This window comes from Silene latifolia, chromosome 10, assembly GCF_048544455.1.
Source record: "Silene latifolia isolate original U9 population chromosome 10, ASM4854445v1, whole genome shotgun sequence".
In the NCBI taxonomy this organism is placed as follows: Eukaryota; Viridiplantae; Streptophyta; class Magnoliopsida; order Caryophyllales; family Caryophyllaceae; genus Silene; species Silene latifolia.
In genome coordinates, this window is record NC_133535.1 from 18,694,656 (window position 1) to 18,714,199 (window position 19,544).

General features: G+C 40.3%; 3 protein-coding genes across 3 annotated transcripts; 1 reads left to right on the forward strand and 2 right to left on the reverse strand.

Moving 5' to 3' along the window:
- The first annotated feature begins 8,825 nt into the window (after positions 1 to 8,825).
- Positions 8,826 to 10,059, forward strand: LOC141605298 (protein PHOSPHATE-INDUCED 1-like). The gene has a single exon (XM_074424006.1). The coding sequence runs from the start codon at positions 8,986 to 8,988 to the stop codon at positions 9,931 to 9,933; it is 948 nt and encodes a 315-aa protein (XP_074280107.1). The 5' UTR covers positions 8,826 to 8,985; the 3' UTR covers positions 9,934 to 10,059.
- Positions 10,060 to 11,989: 1,930 nt separating this feature from the next.
- On the reverse strand, positions 11,990 to 13,196 carry LOC141605299 (protein EXORDIUM-like). The gene has a single exon (XM_074424007.1). The coding sequence runs from the start codon at positions 13,021 to 13,023 to the stop codon at positions 12,079 to 12,081; it is 945 nt and encodes a 314-aa protein (XP_074280108.1). The 5' UTR covers positions 13,024 to 13,196; the 3' UTR covers positions 11,990 to 12,078.
- A 4,698-nt stretch (positions 13,197 to 17,894) lies between these two features.
- On the reverse strand, positions 17,895 to 19,161 carry LOC141605300 (protein EXORDIUM-like). The gene has a single exon (XM_074424008.1). The coding sequence runs from the start codon at positions 19,008 to 19,010 to the stop codon at positions 18,066 to 18,068; it is 945 nt and encodes a 314-aa protein (XP_074280109.1). The 5' UTR covers positions 19,011 to 19,161; the 3' UTR covers positions 17,895 to 18,065.
- Between the last annotated feature and the right edge of the window lie 383 nt (positions 19,162 to 19,544).

Consider the following 19,544-nt stretch of genomic DNA (forward strand, 5'->3'; position numbering starts at 1 on the left):
CCCCTTCTCTTGTTGCAAGCATACTGGGCTATGAAATTGTCTCTCAGGTCGGCATAACAGTATACCGAGCCATTAGGTAGCCCCTTGTACCAACTCTGAGCCATCCCATGCAGGGTCGTTGGGAAGACTCGGCACCACACCTCATCAGGTTGCTCCCATACCGACATGTACGACTCGAAAGCCTCGGCATGGTCGGTAGGGTCGCTATCCCCTTTGTATGATATGGGCGGCAGTTTCAGCTTAGTCGGCACAGGGATCTCGAGGACATAGGTGCGAGGGGTGTCGACCACGTGTCGAATGACACGCGGCGATCGGCTCCTCGCAACCTTAGTCCGCTTCTCTCCCTCGGCGGGAAGGGCTTGTTGTCCGACTTTGGTGAGTCGGACTTCTTTCATTCCTTCGGAGCCGCCTTGTTGCCGCGGCGACGCCGTCCCTCCCGCGAGTGGGGAAGGACTCGTGCAGTCCGCCACACCACGGGCTCTGCTGTGGCGTTCTAGCATGCCCAGCTCCTTGTATCGCTCCGGACAAGTTGTTCGGGGTCACTTTATGGGCCCTGGTCACCTGTGGATGCGCTGCCGTCACCGTCGTCGTGACAGGGGTAATCGGCGTGCTACCCATCAGGTCCAGGAATAACTTTAATTTGGCCGCATCGACCACATGTCCCATGATAGTGATTTGGTCGGTAGGCAGCGGTGTTTCTTGCTCTTTCGGCATCCCGTACGCCGTGTCAGTGACTCGGCCGGTGGGAGACTGCCCGATCTCAGAATTACGGAACGTGTCATCCTGGAAGAATGCAGTTCCGTCACTTGCAGTTTCTTGTTGCTTTGACATCTTCTTAGCTCGCTGAATGGTTTTTTTTAATGTAGGTGACTAGCTTTTAGTGTCTAGTTCCCCACAGACGGCGCCAATTGTTCCGGTGTAATTCCGGAGCAGGATTGTGACCACTTAAGCTTGTAGAATGATGTCGTTGCTCGTCTCTTCCTTTCACTCTTTCCTGTCAAGATGAACAAACTGAGGGCTCGGCTTGGAGCCGAACGTGCTCACTCCGACGCTCAAGTCAGTAAACTTAGAGAGATAAGTTGTGTGTTGAACTTAGCAAAGTATATTGTAGAGAGATAAGGGAGTTTATACCAGATATTCCAGTTAGTTTCTCAATGAGAGATGATGAGTATTTATAGACTTTCACCTTTTGTCACGTAGTGGCCAAGTGGCCAAGTGGCGTAGCAGGTGGAAAGACTGTCTTACCCTCGGCCGAGAGACCCATGACAGGCCGGCGGGCCTGGTTGACTCCATGCCGAGGGGACTGGATGTGAGTACGCGGATATGCCTCTCGGCTGGCTAGTTGCCGAGCCGAGACCCAAGTGACAGGCCGACAGGCTTTGTCGGTTAGGCTGTTAATATGTTGACTTGCTGTCTTTTAGCTTTGACCTTGCTCAATATATTGACTCGGTCAGCGGGTGCAGAATATGCCCCATCACTAGTGAAAGCTTGAACGACAATTTTTCTCCTCCGAGTACTCATATCCCCCAAGTTAACATTAGGGGTGTTGATAATGATCCAAAAGTCTCTGTCTCTCTGGTGAATGATAAGGCTACTTCTATTTGCTATCCAGCTCAGAAGGATTATATTGATCATCAGCCTTTCATTTTTTCAGCCCGTCCTAAAAAGTGTAAGATTTACTCGTTTGAGAAACCACCATGCGCCCATTTTACTCATATGCTTTGCAGGTATTCCTCTGCTCATCATGTACTTGAGAATCGGAGAATGGTTATTTCCAAGAAGAATCATAGCCACAGAGATGAATCTCCAAGACATAATTTATCTACTTTCTCCAAAAGTAGATCTCTCTCCCATAAATTTCTACGTCCTCGTGGCGTAAGTGTGTCTTGTTGCAGGTACTCTCCTAAAGCTCAAATAGTGAAGAAAAGAAAAGACATGGCATCCTCAGCGTACTATTCCAACAACTTTTCGAAGAAACCCCGTCTTTTAATAACCCCCGCCCCTAGTTTAAGTTTTTGTAATAATAATGTAGTGTTTGCACCTGACTTAGAGATGCAGGTCTGCTTTGTATAAGGAACCTTTTTTTACGGCTGTCAAAAAAAAAAAAAAAAAAAAAAAAACAGTCCTGATTTTATAGCGAAAAATAAAAGAAAATGGCAATGGAAAGAGAAATACAGTTCTATTATCTAGTGAGAAGTAAATGGAAGAAATTGAGAGAATTCCTCCACGTTCTAATGAGGTCCGTAGTAGTGTGAACGACTTATAGTATAGAATGAATTTCTTGTTGGTGTAGTATGATTCAGTCAAGTTAAGGGTAAGATCATTGGTAGTTCTTGAGATAAGACTCACATGAATCTTGAGACAAGACTCACTCTAGACCCCCAAAAATCTATCCAAGTTTTGACAAAGTTTTAAGTTAAGTCTTGGAAATCAAGACTCAACTTAAGACTATAAGAGTGTTTACCCCATCTTCTTATAATGACAACCAATAAATGACTATCATGTCTTAAAGTATTATTGTTTTTCTTTTTTATCTAAAACCTCATAAGAAAAGTGTAATGGAAAAGCAGAGTCCGAGGTAAATACAAGGGATAATGTATAAAGTCTGAGGTGGTCTGAACAATAAAATAATAATAAAAGTTAGTGGAAAGCTGATGTGCCAGAGTCATAAGATTTTGGTGAGTCTGACTAATAATCATACTCTAAGAGGCTATGATCGAATACTTCCTCCGTATAGGTCATTTGTTTTGTCACATAGACGAAGAAGTGAGAAAATGAGCACTTGTGATTAAGTAACAAGTGGATAAGTTAGATTCTGTTTGATCAAATTATCTTTAAAAAAAATCTCAATATAAAAAAGTAAATAAATAAATGATACACATATAAATGAAATAAGTAAATAAATAATTGATGCTCGATATGCGCACTCATTTGATTATCCCTCACTCACTTTAATGCCCAATTATATTGGGATCAAGGTTGAAGGGAAGAGGCAACACAAGCATTTATGTAAAAGTTTGAATGAAACTCTCAATCACTCAAATAAAAATGTACAGCCCTTGGTTTTTATAGTCATCTTCCCTCACCAATCAGACTTGGCAGACGACTTGACTCGTTATGCTTTCGAGTCGAGTCCGTCCCGAGTTTTAACCGAGCCGATCTCGTATTGCTCGCGAACTTTCTCGTCTCATTATCACTCTTAATAATAGTTGATTTAGTTTTTGGCCAAGATTACTGATCATGGAAGCTCAAAATTATCCCAAATCCTTTGGATAAAATTTTGAGGACAGGGGTGTCCGGGTTGTGCCAATTAGCTGTGAGAGGACAAAACAAATTTCTATCTATAGTAAATTCCTTTACCCCATTTAAAGCTATCGCTAAAAGTTCTTTTTTGAAAATGGACTTTTTCAAAAGGTGAATTATTATAGTCTGTCGTTATCTAGCCTCCATATCTAAAAATACGATTTTTTAATATAGGCTCTGATAAACCAAGAAAGGAGGGAGCTTTGGAGAAAGGCTATGTCAGCCGTAATTCATTGATGAAACAAACAGAATACAAAGCACGAAATATATACTACAAGCAAGCCTAAAACCCTACTCAAACTTCCCTAAAACCTAACCTACAAAATAGGCAACAGAAAGATTATATACAACCATATGATACATGTGAATATATGAAATATATAGAATATAATATTTCCATACTCCCCCTTAAGTTGGAGCATTCGATAATCGAATACCCAACTTACGTTGTAGATAGGCGAACGCTTCACCACCAAGAGCCTTAGTGAAGAGATCGGCTATTTGCTATTTGCTCCTTGCTCCGAACATGTCTCGTCTCGATGTTTTTGTTAACCAAATGTTGTCTACGAAATGACAATCTATTTCAATGTGCTTTGTTCGATCATGGAACACGGGATTCTTAGCGATATGCATCGCTGCTTGATTGTCACATAAAACACGCACGGGCTAATTATGCGTAATGTCGAGTGAGTTTAGAAAGGACTTGATCCAAATTAACTCACTCGTGACAGCCGCTAATGCACGATATTCTGCCTCGACGGATGACTTAGCTACCGTGTTCTGCTTTTTAACCTTCCAAGAGATAGGCGTGTGTCCTAACGAGACAAAATACCCCGTCAATGATCGTCTCGTTAGAGGACATCGACCCCAATCCGAATCCGAGTATCCATTGAGTTGAAAAGAGCTATCTCGATGCATCCTTGAGGTAACGAATCACGCGAAGTGCCGCATCCCAATGCTCCTTGCGCGACATATGAACAAATTGGGACAATGTGTGGACCACGTAGACCAAGTCGGGATGTGTGATGGTCAAATAAACTAAACGTCCTACCAATCTTCGATACACCATAGGATCTTTCAAGACATGACCATCTGCAAGTGCCAATTGATGATTTTGTGGAATATGAATGATAGCCGGCTTTGCTCCTTCCATTTTTGCTTCCTTAATGATCTCCATGGCATATTTTCGTTGGCTAAGGAATAAACCAGTTGTCCCATGTGCGACCTCAATGCCCAAGAAGTACTTCAGTCGACCTAGATCTTTTATCCCGAATTTTGTGTCGAGAAAACGCTTCAAATTGTCACAAGCCGTCGCATTTTGTGTTCATCGTGAATAAAGAATAATCGGCAAGAGACGGGGTAAAACCGTACCCTTTTAGTGCACCCGTCAATTTTGCGAACCAATTCCGCGAGGCTTGTTTTAACCCATATAAGGACTTTAGTAAACGACATACCTTTTCGAATCCAGGAGGCAACTTCATATAAACTTCCTCACTTAAATCGTCGTGGAGGAAAGCATTATTGACGTCTAATTGTGCAATATCATAGTTCCTTGCGACTGACACGGCTAGAAGGATTCGGACGCTTGTCATCTTTGCAACCGGCGCAAACGTTTCATGATAATCCACCCCTTCAACTTGAGTAAATCCTTGAGCTACTAATCGAGCTTTGTATCGTTCAATAGTGCCATCCGCCTTGTGCTTGATTTTATAGACCCATTTGCAACCAATGGGTCGCTTCCCCTTTGGTAATTCAACAATTTTCCAAGTGTCATTCCTCTCTAGTGCCTCTATCTCATTTGCCATCGCAACCTTCCACTCGTCTTTCTTTAGGGCTTCGAAGTATGTTCGTGGTTCTTTGGCCGTATCAATGGCTCCGATAAAATTCATGTGACTCAACGAAAAACAATTACTTGTGACATAATTGATTATTGGATAACGGGTACCTTTCATGGAAGACGGAGTGTAAGACGGGTGAGTGTGAGATGAGTGAGCATTTGTGGACATGACACGAGTAGACTTGCAAATGTAATCTTTCTCCCATGCGGGTTCGAATTTTTGTCGTTCTCCTCTACCAAGTTTCGGTTCATCCTCCACTGTTTCGTTCGTCCCAACATTACTATGCTCCAAACCAGTTTCCACACTGTGTTCGTTGTCAGCGTGAATGGAAGGACCATTAGTAATCTCCCCCTCACTTGCACTACTAGCATCACCAACTGGCATGTCATCGTGAACCTCACAACTCTCGGGTCTGCTGCTATGTGGTTGGCTAGTATCAAGAACATTGGTGTAGTCGGTTGGGGCATCATCAATGGACTCGATGCGAGGCCAATTGTCAGGCGTACCATTCAGAATAGCACAAGGAAAAATGTGTTCGTAAAAGGTGACATCTCGAGACACAAAATGACGTCGGTTCTTCAAATCATATAACCTCCAACCTTTTTGATTCTTTGGGTAGCCAATGAACAAACATCTCGTTCCCCGCTCCTTAAATTTATCCTTTGGTCGTTGTTTATTATGGGCATAGGCAAGGCATCCAAAAACACGCAAGTTATTTAAATTAGGTAAGTGACCATATAAGAGCTCATAGGGCATGTGACCATCTAGCACTCGTGTAGGGGTTCGATTAATTAAGTAAGCAGCTGCTAAGATACACTCCCCCCAAAATTCGATGGGTAAATTGGCTTGAAAACGAAGGGCCCTTGCTTTTTCTAAAAGGTGTCTATGTTTGCGTTCTACCCGTCCATTTTGTTGTGGGGGTGTCTATGGTACTCGTTTGAAAAAGGATTCCATTGTCATTGTAAAATTGTTTCAGTTGTCCCGAAAGAAATTGAGTATCATTATCACTTTGCACGATTTTTACTTGTTTTCCAAACTAAGTATGTACCATTCTGCAAAAGTACTTCATTAAATCGCAAACTTCTCCTTTATCCTTCATAAGGTGAACCCAAACACTCTTACTATGGTCGTCCACAATGGTTAAAAAATAGTGCGCTCCAGATAAACTACTAGCATGATACGGCCCCCATGTCACAATGAATTAAACTAAACAAAATGACATGTCGTTTATTATTAATCTTAAAACTTAAGCGAGTTTGTTTTGCACGACAACACGGATCACAAACTTGATCAAAAGACAATTGTTTCGGAATTAAATTGCACAAAAAAGGTAAAATATTGCTTGAGGGATGACCTAATCTTCTGTGCCATACCCGTCCTTCTTCGGATGATGCCTTTGCCACGACTTCCTCTACTCGTGTCATGTACTAAACACCTTCTCACTGCTCACCCCGTCTAATCTCCGTCTTCGAAGACCAGTCCTGTATTATGCAATAATCAGAATTAAAAATCACCAAGCAATCATTTTCACGAATAAGTTTTTGAATCGAAATAAGTTGGCAGGTTAAATTTGGAACGTATAATAAATCCCGGAGCGTGAAAGATTTATTCAAAACAACGCTTCCATGTTCTTGTGCCATGATCGTTGATCCATTAGGCAACCCGACTGTGGACGACTCCCCCTGCCACGAGTTTTTAAGCAATTCTCGACACCCCGTCATGTGGTGCCAAGCACCACTATCAAGCATCCATTCACTTAATTTTACATGGTTCATACCTGTCAACTTTTCGTTACCTTCCGTCTTAGCATTGAGAAGAGTCCTTAGCTGGTCAATCTCCTCGGCCGTGAGGTCTTTCTTGGACGATTCTCCTTCATTCGTGGTCGCTGCATTTGCCGTCTGATTCGAATTGCCATAGCCTTTGCCACCACGACCTCCATTTCGTTCTCCTCTCCTACCTATGCCACGACCTCTGCCAGTTATCCCAAGCTTCTCCCAACAATTTTTTTCAGTATGATACCACTTTTTGCAATGAGTGCAACGAGGTGGTTCATACTCCTTTTGTTCCTGCATCGAAGAGGTGCCATGACCACGGTCTGCTCCAGTACGCGCGGCCATTGCTACTTCACTTTGCTCTTCTTGAATCCGAGTGACAGCCTTGTGATGCTCCTCTCTTAAAACCAGTGCATAAGCCCGGCTCAGAGATGTAAGATTATCTTCCATCAATAAGTTTGATCGGATATGCCCATATAAACTCGTGTTTAGTCTCATAATGAACTGATGTACTTTCTCCTCCTCCTTCTCCTTAATTAACTCCGCTGTAGCGCCACAAGTGCACTCCGGAACTCGACTATAATTTGCCAACTCGTCCCAGATGGATTTTAAGTGAGTATAATACTCCACAACGGAACGAGTGCCTTGCCTGCATTCGCTCAATACGCTTTTGAGCTGATGAACACGGGGCGCGTTTCCTGTAGAATATTGCTCCTTTAACTCCTTCCAGATGTCGAACACGGAGGCCGCGGTTGAAAACGTTATGCTAGAATGTAATTTCTCATCAATAACGCTACACAACCAACCTTTGACCATCACATTGCATTGACGCCACGCGACAGCCCTCATACGATCCTTCATCAGTGGGTTTCTTGACGGTGCCATCAACAAAGCCTAGTTTGTTCTTTGCGTCAAGCCCGTTACGAACCGCATTTGCCCATAGGTCGTAGTTTTCACCATTGAACATTGTTTGAGTTAATTTGAGACTCGGACTGTCCGAGGGATGGAGGAATAACGGAGAGGATAATGGTATGGTCATCTTGTCATCGCTACTGTCCTTCGATCCAAAACTTGCATCTCCTCCGATTTTTGTCATATTTTTTTTTTTGTTATGAGAAGTTTGTGATTGTATTCATAATTGTGACGGGTGCAAGGATTAAACCTGCTCCACTGATACCATGATAAACCAAGAAAGGAGGGAGCTTTTGAGAAAAAGCTATGTCAGCCGTAATTCATTGATGAAACGAACAGAATACAAAGCACGAAATCTATACTACAAACTTCCCTAAAACCTAACCTACAAAATAGGCAACAGAAAGATTATATACACCATATGATACATGTGAATATATGAAATATATACAAGTAGAATATAAAGTTCCATAGGCTCATAACTAAAAATACGATTTCCTGTCTATTAAATAGACCTGGCAAGTGGGTCAATAACTAAAAACACTCGTTGATAAACGTGATAAAGTAAAGTGATAGAGTGAAGTTGAATGGAGGAAATACTTGAAGTACTTTGTATATTAGACCGAGTCAAGTAACGTCCAACTTGACTCGGATCTGAATCGGGTTAACTAATTGAACTATTATTATTACTATAATCACAATAGAATTGACCTCTAAAAAAGTAAAGTCAAATAATGTCTGCTGAAAATGTAACAAAAAAAAGGGTGTGTGTACTTGGATGAGGTAGAACTGTAGAAGAGGGGAAGGGAGAGACAGGCTGGAGGCAGAGAGGTGAAGAGTATTGGGAGAAGAGTGAGTAAGCAGTCCAACTGGCAAACGGTGGAACTGTGGAAACTTAACCCAACTCACTTTAATTGGAGGGAGGTCTCATTTGCGCGTCTTCTTCTATACACCTTCCCTTTAATTCCCCCCTATATATACCTCCCCACTCCCCCTCTCCTTTCACTCATCCAACTTCTCAAATCTCACTACTCTTACCCAAAACCTCTCCTAAACCCCCAATCAAGACATCATTATTCGATTCTTATCTTCGACATAATACCTTCACGAGTACGTTCACCTACTCCACCGTCATTTGAAAAAAAAAAAAAACAAACATCATGGCTCAAAAACTCATCCAAATCTTGTTCATTTTTGTTACGGTCATAAACATGGTTTCCGCGGCTCGAACTAAGTTACATGAGCAACAACCAATAGTTGATGACCCTTCTATGTCATCATCTCTTCTCCAATACCACCGTGGCCCGCTTCTATCCGGTAAAATAACCGTTAACTTAATCTGGTACGGGAAATTCACTCCGACACAACGAGGAATTGTGTCGGATTTCATCACTTCCCTCTCATCCACCAAATCAACCCACCAGCACCAACCATCTGTCGCCACGTGGTGGAACTCCATTGGTAAATACTACCATTTGGCGAACAAGAAGCAATCTTCTCTTTCGCTCACCTTAGGAAGACAAGTCATTGATGAGAGCTACTCTTTCGGAAAGTCACTAACTAACAAACAGATTGTAGCGCTGGCCTCCAAAGGCGAGCATGTTAACGCGGTCAATGTGGTATTGACCGCGTCTGATGTTGTGGCCCCAATGTTTTGCTCGAGTAGGTGTGGGTCACACGCCTCGAGCGGAAAGGGGCCACAGAAGTTTGCCTACATTTGGGTAGGAAATTCTGAGACTCAATGTCCAGGACAATGCGCCTGGCCATTTCACCAGCCCATCTACGGCCCGCAAAGCCCACCATTGGTTGCCCCTAACAACGATGTGGGCGTAGATGGGATGGTGATGAACTTGGCTACTTTATTGGCCGGGACTGTAACAAACCCGTTTGGAAACGGGTTTTACCAAGGTCCGAAAGAGGCTCCACTTGAGGTTGCTTCGGCTTGTCCTGGAGTATACGGTAAAGGAGCGTACCCGGGATATGCGGGTGATTTGTTGTTGGATTCGAGTACCGGAGCGAGTTATAATGCGAATGGTGTGAATGGGAAGAAGTATTTGTTGCCTGCTTTGTATGATCCGGCTACCTCTAAATGCTCTACTTTGGTCTAGTGATTAGTGTTAATTATATGTATTAGTTTTATGTAGAAATATAAAATTCATTGATTCATTTGTTAGATGTCTTTTGTTTATGCGATTATTACTCTTTTATCAATAGACAAGAAAAAATTAGGCAAACTGGTTTGGTTTGCTTTTATTACAAATGATCCAATAATTTTTTTTAGCATCTCCGATACCATGTTAAAGAACCAATTCAATCAAAAGCGGTTTAATTCGACTGTTAATACCTAAATAATTGAAAATGCACAAATTCTCATTTAAAACAAAACGGTTCGATTGGTGCCGCATCTTTATCTGAAATGGTTAATAATTTAAAACTGGTGTGTCAAATGAAAAGAGAGAACAAAGAATCTAATTGCAACAAGTTGTGGAATCTGGATTCTGATGTATATTGTTAATGAGGAATTAGTAATTAATCTGGAGGAGTGTGAGACATTGTTAATTTCACAATGTTTGGGGGTTGCCGCAGGGGAACAACCGAACAACTAGTTGCAAGCTGTATGTGTATATTCTGTATGTCTACTTAATTAATCAGACCGTACACAATTTAGTTGTATGGTTTGTTTCCTACTGGAGGAACATTTGTTTTTGGTATTAACTCTTTCATTTTTAGCATATACTCTCTCTATTTTTTTATATAGGACTTTCTCACATTTCGAGACACTCAATTCTCTTTTCAATATCTTTTAAAATATAAGACTAAATATTATGATATGTATACTAATATGAAAGAGTTTTTCGTAACGAATTTAATAGTACCATTTTTATATTTTTTGAACAAATATATTTTTGTAAATATTAAAGTCAAAGGCTTACCTTGTAAATACAAAACGTCATATATAAAAAAGTAAAGGAAGTACTCTGTAGCACAAACTCCGATCTATTTTTTGTAAAAAAGTTGTTCATTTATTATTAATAAATGGATTATTTTTTTACCTAAAGAGACCGTTTCATAGTTTGACACCGTTGTGCACAATAATTATTGTATTGTAGAAATTATGTTCTAGTGAGGTCCAAGTATTGTGAATGACTGACGGTATAGACTATAGAATGAGGCAAATTACCATAAACGTAGTTTAGATTCTTTTTTAGTATTGATTCAGTCAAGCTAATCTTGAATACAATGCGCAATAACGTGGCCAAGTTGGTAGGTAACTTATTTTACTAACTTTCCTGGCCATTTGTTTATTTCTCTCTTTCGTTTTTTTTTTTTTTTTTTTTTTTTAGCCGAAGACCAAGGGTAAACAATTGACAGAAAGTGAGGTACTTGCTTTTAAAGAACAGAGTACAGACTAGTTATTTTTGTGTTTTCATATGAAATAACGGTCTTACGGTAAAAATTACTCATTATAAGTAATATATGTCGACTCCCACTATATCCCATTGGTGTTCAATTACATAAGGAAATTTCATATTGAAGGTCGTGTCTTTGATGTAATGTGGAAATTTGTAGAAATTAGCATTGAACTTTGAAGTTGGTTGATGAAGTTTTCACAAATTATAGTGTAAGACCTTAGTATGATATGCTTAGGTAAAAAGTGATGATTTTAGATTGAAAAATGACCACTTTTGATTATTATACACATAAAATGGTTTTAGATTGAAAAATGACCAATTATTATACACATAAAATGGTTACTTTTTGTCTGTCGCACTAGACGACGACGATCGGTACACAATAATTACTAATTTGGAACTTTTGCAAATTATATGATCATTTTAAGTTTCTAGAAGCAAGGTATGTGCTGCGTTGAGTACTTGAGTGTGGCCTAATTTCTGACAGCTAGTCTTGCTTGTGACGGGCTAATATAGTTGTGTATTTAATTCATTATTATGAATCTTGCTTGTGACGGGCTAATCCCGTTACAAGCTTGTGATCTTTCCCACTCACCTTTTAATGGGCATTTCGTGAGAGAAAACGGTATCCGTTTGTGAATTTCTGAAACTTGAGTTTAGAAAGAGAGTTGATTGATACAAATACAATATGAAATTTGGGACTGAATATTGAAGTTCTAATATTCACTGTAATATATAGGCCAAAAATTCAGTATAACAAATTTACACGATTCATAATAATGAATTAAATACACAACTATATATGTCTATATAACACGGAATTTCTCTTCCCAAAACGTCTTAGGCTAGTGTGGAGCAAGTTGAGGTGGTAGGATCATACAAAGCAGGAAGCAAATACTTCCTGCCGTTAACCCCATTAGCATTGTAACTAGCTCCGGATGTAGCGTCTACGAGAAGGTCCCCTGCATAACCCGGGTAAGCCCCCTTTCCATAGACTCCGGGACATGCTGAGGCAGCCTCTAGAGGAGCATCCTTTGGGCCTTGGAAGAGTCCGTTTCCAAACGGGTTAGTTGCGGTTCCTGCCAACAGGCTAGCCAAGTTTATGACCATACCGTCCATTCCCACATCGTTGTTGGGTGCAACCAAGGGTGGGCTTTGTGGGCCGTAGATTGGCTGGTGGAATGGCCACGCACATTGTCCTGGGCACTGGGTCTCGGAATTACCTACCCAAATGTAAGGGGTCTTGTTCGTTCTGCTTGTCCCGAGTTTAGGGATGGACCCGTGGGTCCCACACCGGCTCATACAAAAGCCTTCAACCGTGACGTCAGCTGAAGTTAGGACTATGGTAATTGCATTTGGCTGTTGAGTACCCTTTGAGGCCAAAACCTCAATTTGTTTAGTGGTGAGGGATTTGCCAAGGGAGTAATTCTCGTCGATGACTTGCTTGGCTAACGACAGTGATGAGACGGTTCTCGTAGGTTTGGAGAGACGGTAGTATTGTCCAACCAAACTCCACCACGCTGCAACGGATGGGTTGCTTTCTGAGTGGGTAGAGTCGAGGGAAGTGACAAAGTCGGAGATGATGGCTTTTTGGGTGGGTTTGAAGTTGCCATACCAAATGAGGTTTACGGAAAATTGGCCACTGAGTAATGGTCCATTGTGGTATGTGAAGGACATTGGTTGAGTCGACTCGAAGAGTTGTCTAGCTGCAAAGTTAGAATTGGTTAACACACAAAGGGTAAGAAGAAATAGAATGGAGCATTTCGAAGTGAAATTAAATGCCATAGCGAAATTTAAAAGGCGAAAATGAGAGTTTTGGAATCGAATTAAGTGAGAGTAAGATACTAGTAGAATGTTTTGTTGAGTGAATATGATATTAAGGGAAGTTGATTGGCTTTATATAGGATTATAGGGTAAGGATCACGTAGAATGAGGATGGTGGGAGGAAAGAGTGCTGAGAAACGGTCCATGCAGTCAGGTTTATATGCTATTAAAATTTAGAACATGAGCTGTATTTGTGCGGACTCTGTATGTGCGCGTTTGTATTGCGTTTGCGTCGGCTTAGGTTCCTTTCGGTCTATTCTCCTGTGTGGGGTTCACTTTACTTGATGTGCCATTTTACGTTGCATGGACTTCGTTATAATGATTCCGTATGACTGTCTATTAGTTGTATTTAAGTGTTGAAATTGACAAGTTTATGAATGATTAGTATATTTTTGGTTCTAAAGAAGTTAGTAATATCGTGCCAATGAGGCAATGAGGTAGATTGAAAACTCGGAATGACATAGATGGTATACAGCTAGTCTTTTACTAATATTTCGTATATAATATAGGAGTATTCCTAAATTTGATGTAGTCTTTTTTGTTCCTCATACCAATTTTATAAATATTGTTCTGGAAACCGGCTTCTGATAAAATGTCCAAATGTGATGTCAATTTATAACTGTGTAAGTGTTAGACTGGAATGAGACGATATGAAAAAGTTATAAATATTGTTCTGAGTTGAGGTCCAACTATTACAATTATTTCTATTAACTCGGACTCAATTGTTATAATGTTATGGCATGGCTTTCAGACTTTAGTGTTATACTCAATATTTTTAATAATTTTCACACTAAATTCTGATATTATCAATACTAAACATTTTAGACACGGATATGCAATGTAATAGGAAAAGTCGGAATAAATAGTTACTACCTGCTCCCTGGCTCCAACAAAATCTAAAATTAATTAAGTGGGGTAATGTAAATTAAAATCTTGGGCTACTTGCAGATTGCTTGGGAATTAATTAGTCGACGATGAAGAAGATTCAAATGTGGTTGCTCTCCTGGAAGGTGGAAGACAACGAGCGTATACGCTTAGCATGCATGCACACATAAGTACATAACTCTGCCCCACTGTCAGATTACACACTCAACTTGACGGCCATTATTGGAATTTGGATCAAATATTTTGTTTGGTTGGCTTCGGTCAAAAGCACAAACTGAAAGCATTAAGTTAGTGTTTGAAAATCCGAAAATAATTTCACTTTTATGATTCACAAATTTTCATTTGTAATGGCCGATATATGTCACAAGCTTGTTGACGGGTCAACTAAAATCTACATGGTTTATGTTAGGGTGCAAACTCTTGTCCCACATTGGTAGAATAAAGATGAAAGCTCATCTTTATAAATGTCTACAAAATATAATAGTTCGAGGCTTTTTGGGAAGGAGCCCAAGAGTAAATCCGTGAGAACTTGGCCCAAAGCGGACAATATCGTACTATTATGTACGATGGACACCGGTGCATCAGTAGGTCCAAGATTTGAAGTTGTACACTATAAGGCATGGAACTCCTAACTCGGCCCAATAAGGGCACAATGAAATGCTAGTTCAGGAGCGTGTGAGGGCACTCACTTGACCAGGCGGTGACAGGTGTGCAAGACAATGCTCGTGGTAGCATGGTGTGTCAGCTAAGGGGAGGTTATCAAGACTTGTGTGATGTTTCGGGTGTCTAAAAGTTGGGGCTGTAGAGTGGGGAGAGTTCTCCATGGAGGTCAAGGTCCGAGTCAAGATGATGATCCTTGGTTTGAGGGGATGATTGTTAGGGTGCAAACCCATATCCCACATCGGTAGTACGAGGCCTTTTGGGAAAGAGCTCAAGCATAAATCCGTGAGGGCTTGGCCCAAAGCGGACAATATCGTACTATTACGGGTTGTGGACACCGGTGCAGCAGAGGCCCAACACGAGATATTTACGCTTCCGCAAAACAGCTTAATAAGACAAATCATTTGTGATGCCTTATGCACTTTAATTGTTGTCTTATCTACCCATATGGCTACTTCTTGACCCGTCACAAGGTTGTGACGAATATATCCGTCACAAGGAAGACTTATTGTTTATGATTTCACTCGTAGAAATCAAAATATTTGAATTCAATTTGACACGACTGTCGCAACCCTGTCAAAAATAAAACCAACCGGCTCTAACTAATATAGCAGAGGTAAGTCGGGTATCGTATCCACATGGAGGCGGTCACTATCTACTCGTTATCTAGTCTGTCTACGGTCACAAAGCGGGGGGGTTTGAGTTGTTTACTAAACTAACGAACTGAAATAGCAAAGTGAAATAAAGATGTGATCAAATAAAGAGAGAAAGATGCTAGGATGTCGGTTCACCATGATATTACACCAGTCAGCTAAAGGTAGGTCAGTCGATCTTATGTGACAAGAGTAGTGGAAAGGTCCTTCCGGTCCGCTATCCGCCCTAAAATACTACTAACTTAGCTTCCGCCCTCATTAGAGTAGTCTATTGTTCATAACAGGTCTATTCAATCCAATATTCCGATTTAGATGTGAATTTAACCAATTTAATTACTTCAGTTGCATGCATTCAGCCTAATAATTACAGTTATATTGCTATCAAACAATTCTCACAACAAAGCCTCCTAAACCAATTAAAGCATCATTGTTTTACTATCATGGCTCCCCTAATCCTAGCATTGAAGAATTAGCTACGCATAACGATGAATACAACGATTACGAAAGATAAAGCACTAGAAAGCATGATGTAAGGATGATTAAAGAGAAACTGCATAAATTAAATAACAATAATAATAAAACAGAAATTGAAGACAATAAATTAAGTATGTGAAAGAGAAATAATACTTGAATAAAAGAGAGAAAGAGAGATTACAAAAGTTCAGATCCGGGAAAATTAGAAAACAAAGCAACGTTCCAAACTGAATGAGTAAAAGAAGGGTTTTAGAGATATTAAAGAGATGCCTAAACCTAATAACGTATTTCCTTTATATAGGAAAGATGTCTATTATTCAACACGCAACCTAATAGAATAAAATAAATAAGTTCACGCGATAAAATCTCGCGTTCAGATAGAAAAGTAGTCGATCGAGCAGTTAGATTCTTCTCGATCGAACAACTTCATAGCAAAACCTCTCGATCGAGGACTTCCTCTACTCGATCGAGGATAGCAAGAATCAAGGTAGTCGATCGAGAGGTTTAAAGTACTCGATCGAACACAAAAAGTACTCGATCGAGCCCTAAGGTACTCGATCCAGTGGTTTCAGCGCGTAATTCCTGTTTCGTGCACTGAACTTCAAACGACTGCCATTTCTTCGTTACTTGTTTGAAACAAGCGATTTCATGGCGTTGGAAAACTAAGAGGATAAGCTTTCATATCAAATTGAAATCACTTGAATATCAGTTGTAGAACTCGAGATATGGCTCTTCAAAGTAGGCACTAGTAATTTGAAGCTCTTCCTTTGTTCGCCTAACTGCCTTACTTCTACGCGCATCACCAAATAGTAGTTTCCAAGCTCCGACTCAACTCATCTTCCTAAATGCATGCATAGAGACATGTTCTAAGCTTGATTTCGCTTCTCTTTGGTTCATTCCTGCAAATAGGACAAGAGAAACCAAAGTAGACAATTTGGGGCATGTCGTAGCATAAAACTACGGGAATTGCATAGAAATGCGTGCAAATAAGACTTAAAAACGCTATATAAATTGCATGTATCAAATCTCCCCAAACCAAACATTTGCTTGTCACCAAGCAAATTATATGCAACTAAATAATGGACCGGAATAAAAACTCAGAGCTAGCTACAAATGCCCACTTAAACCAATTTAATGCAAGCAAACTGACACTTATTGCAAAAATTGTCAAATGCAAACAAGTTATAAGATGTCTATAATAAAGTTGAACCGTCGACCTTGCAAGACCTTTGATAATGGACTCTCACGGGTCACTCTTCTCTCATGGAGTAAAGGGTAAGCAAGTATATGTAAGAGAGAAAGAATAAGAAGTCGCTCACCTAACTACGACCCACATAAACATGCATGCAATATAGTATGATAGACAATTCTAGCTAACGTCCTAAATTATTGTATAAAACAATCTGTTATACTGTCTCTCACCCTCAAACCCCGACTGTATTTTATTTACCGAGTCACTTTGTTTGATTATATTTGTCCGACTGTATTTTATTTACCCAGTCACTTTGTTTGATTATATTTTAAACCCCGACTGTGTTTTATTTACCCGCTAGTCACTTTGTTTGATTATATTTGTCCGACTGTATTTTATTTACAAGTTACTTTGTTTGATTATATTTTAAACCCCGACTATATTTTATTTACCCAGTTACTTTGTTTGATTATATTTGTCCGACTGTATTTTATTTTTCCAAAGGATGGTTGGAGTCTCAAAATCGGTTTATACACTAACACACCTTTCACACGAATGCTCGTTGGGCTTAAAGTGTGGATGCAAGTGCAGGAGAGTCTCTCCTAATCTGAGGCTTAATATTACACTTAATCGCTTTGTTTGATTATATTGTGAGATATATTCTTCGAATGGATAGTTGATGTCTCAAGATCGGTTTTATACTTTAATACCCATGACCTTTTAATCACACTGGTTCTAATACCATGTCAAGAAACATCTCACCTAAAAAATATTATGGTGATATCTGAAGCTGGTTGATTAAGTTTTATATGATCATTTTTGGTTTCTAAAAGCAGGGTATATACTGTGTTCAATTCCAATTCTACTTGAGCTGATGAGTTGATCAAATGCAGCCTAATTTCTGAAACTTTGAGAAATAGAAACAGGTTTCAATCATAAAAATCCACCATGAGATTTGGGACTGAGAATTGAACTTAATATACTCCGTATTCACTATAATGGGCAAAAAATTAGCTATTACAAATTTACACGATGCATAAGAATGAATTAAATACACAATTATATGGCTATATATTTCTCAAAAAAAAAAAAAAAAACTATATGTCTATATAAAGCTGAATTTCTCTTCCGAAAAAGTCTTAGGCTAGTGTCGAGCAAGTTGAGGTTGTAGGATCATACAAAGCAGGAAGCAAATACTTCCTGCCATTAACCCCATTAGCATTATAACTAGCTCCGGAAGTAGCGTCTACGAGAAGGTCCCCTGCATAACCCGGGTAAGCCCCCTTTCCATAGACTCCGGGACATGCTGATGCAGCCTCTAGAGGAGCATCCTTTGGGCCTTGAAAGTATCCGTTTCCAAACGGGTTGGTTGCGGTGCCTGCCAACAAGCTAGCCAAGTTAATGACCATACCGTCCATTCCCACATCGTTGTTGGGTGCAACCAAGGGTGAGCTTTGTGGGCCGTAGATAGGCTGGTGGAATGGCCACGCGCATTGGCCTGGGCATTGGGTCTCGGAATTACCAACCCAAATGTAAGGGGTCTTGTTGGTTCTGCTTGTTCCGGGTTTAGGGATGGACCCGTGGGTCCCACACCGGCTCATACAAAAGCCTTCAACCGTGACGTCAGCTGAAGTTAGGACTATGGTAATTGCATTAGGCTGTTGAGTACCCTTTGAGGCCAAAACCTCAATTTGTTTAGTGGTGAGGGATTTGCCAAGGGAGTAATTCTCGTCGATGACTTGCTTGGCTAGTGACAGTGATGAGACGGTTTTCATAGGTTTGGAGAGACGGTAATATTGACCAATCAAACTCCACCACGCTGCAACGGATGGGTTGCTTTCTGAGTGGGTAGAGTCGAGGGAAGTGACAAAGTCGGAGATGATGGCTTTTTGGGTGGGTTTGAAGTTGCCATACCAAATGAGGTTTACGGAAAATTGGCCGCTGAGTAATGGTCCATTGTGGTATGTGAAGGACATCGGTTGAGTCGACTCAGAGAGTTGTCTAGCCGCCAAGCTAGAATTGCTGAACACACAAAGGGTAAGAAGAAATAGAACAGAGCATTTCGAAGTGAAATTAAATGCCATAGCGAAATTTAAAAGGCGAAAATGAAAGTTTTGGAATCGAATTAAGTAGAATGTTTTGTTGAGTGAATATGATATTAAGGGAAGTTGATTGGCTTTATATAGGGTAAGGAATAAGGATCACCTACATTAGAATGAGGATGGTGGGAGGAAAGAGTGCTGAGAAACGGTCCATGCAGTCAGGTTTATATGCTATTAACACATGAGCTGTATTTGTGCGGACTGTGTATGTGCGCGTTTGTATTGCGTTTGCGTCGGCTTAGGTTCCTTTCGGTCTATTCTCCTGTGTGGGGTTCACTTTACTTGGTATGTCACTATACACAAATTCTCTTTTCACACGGTATTACCCATTTTAAGTTTAAAACGGATCAAATATATACCAAATCACATGTCAAGTTATCTAAAAGATGCAAAAAATCGTTATTAGTACCATCATGTAATAGTATTTTGACTCGTATTAAGATTAAGATTAAGATGGATAATACCTGTTTTAAGCAAGACTTACTGGTCAGTGGTCATTATATAGTGCTTGGGCTA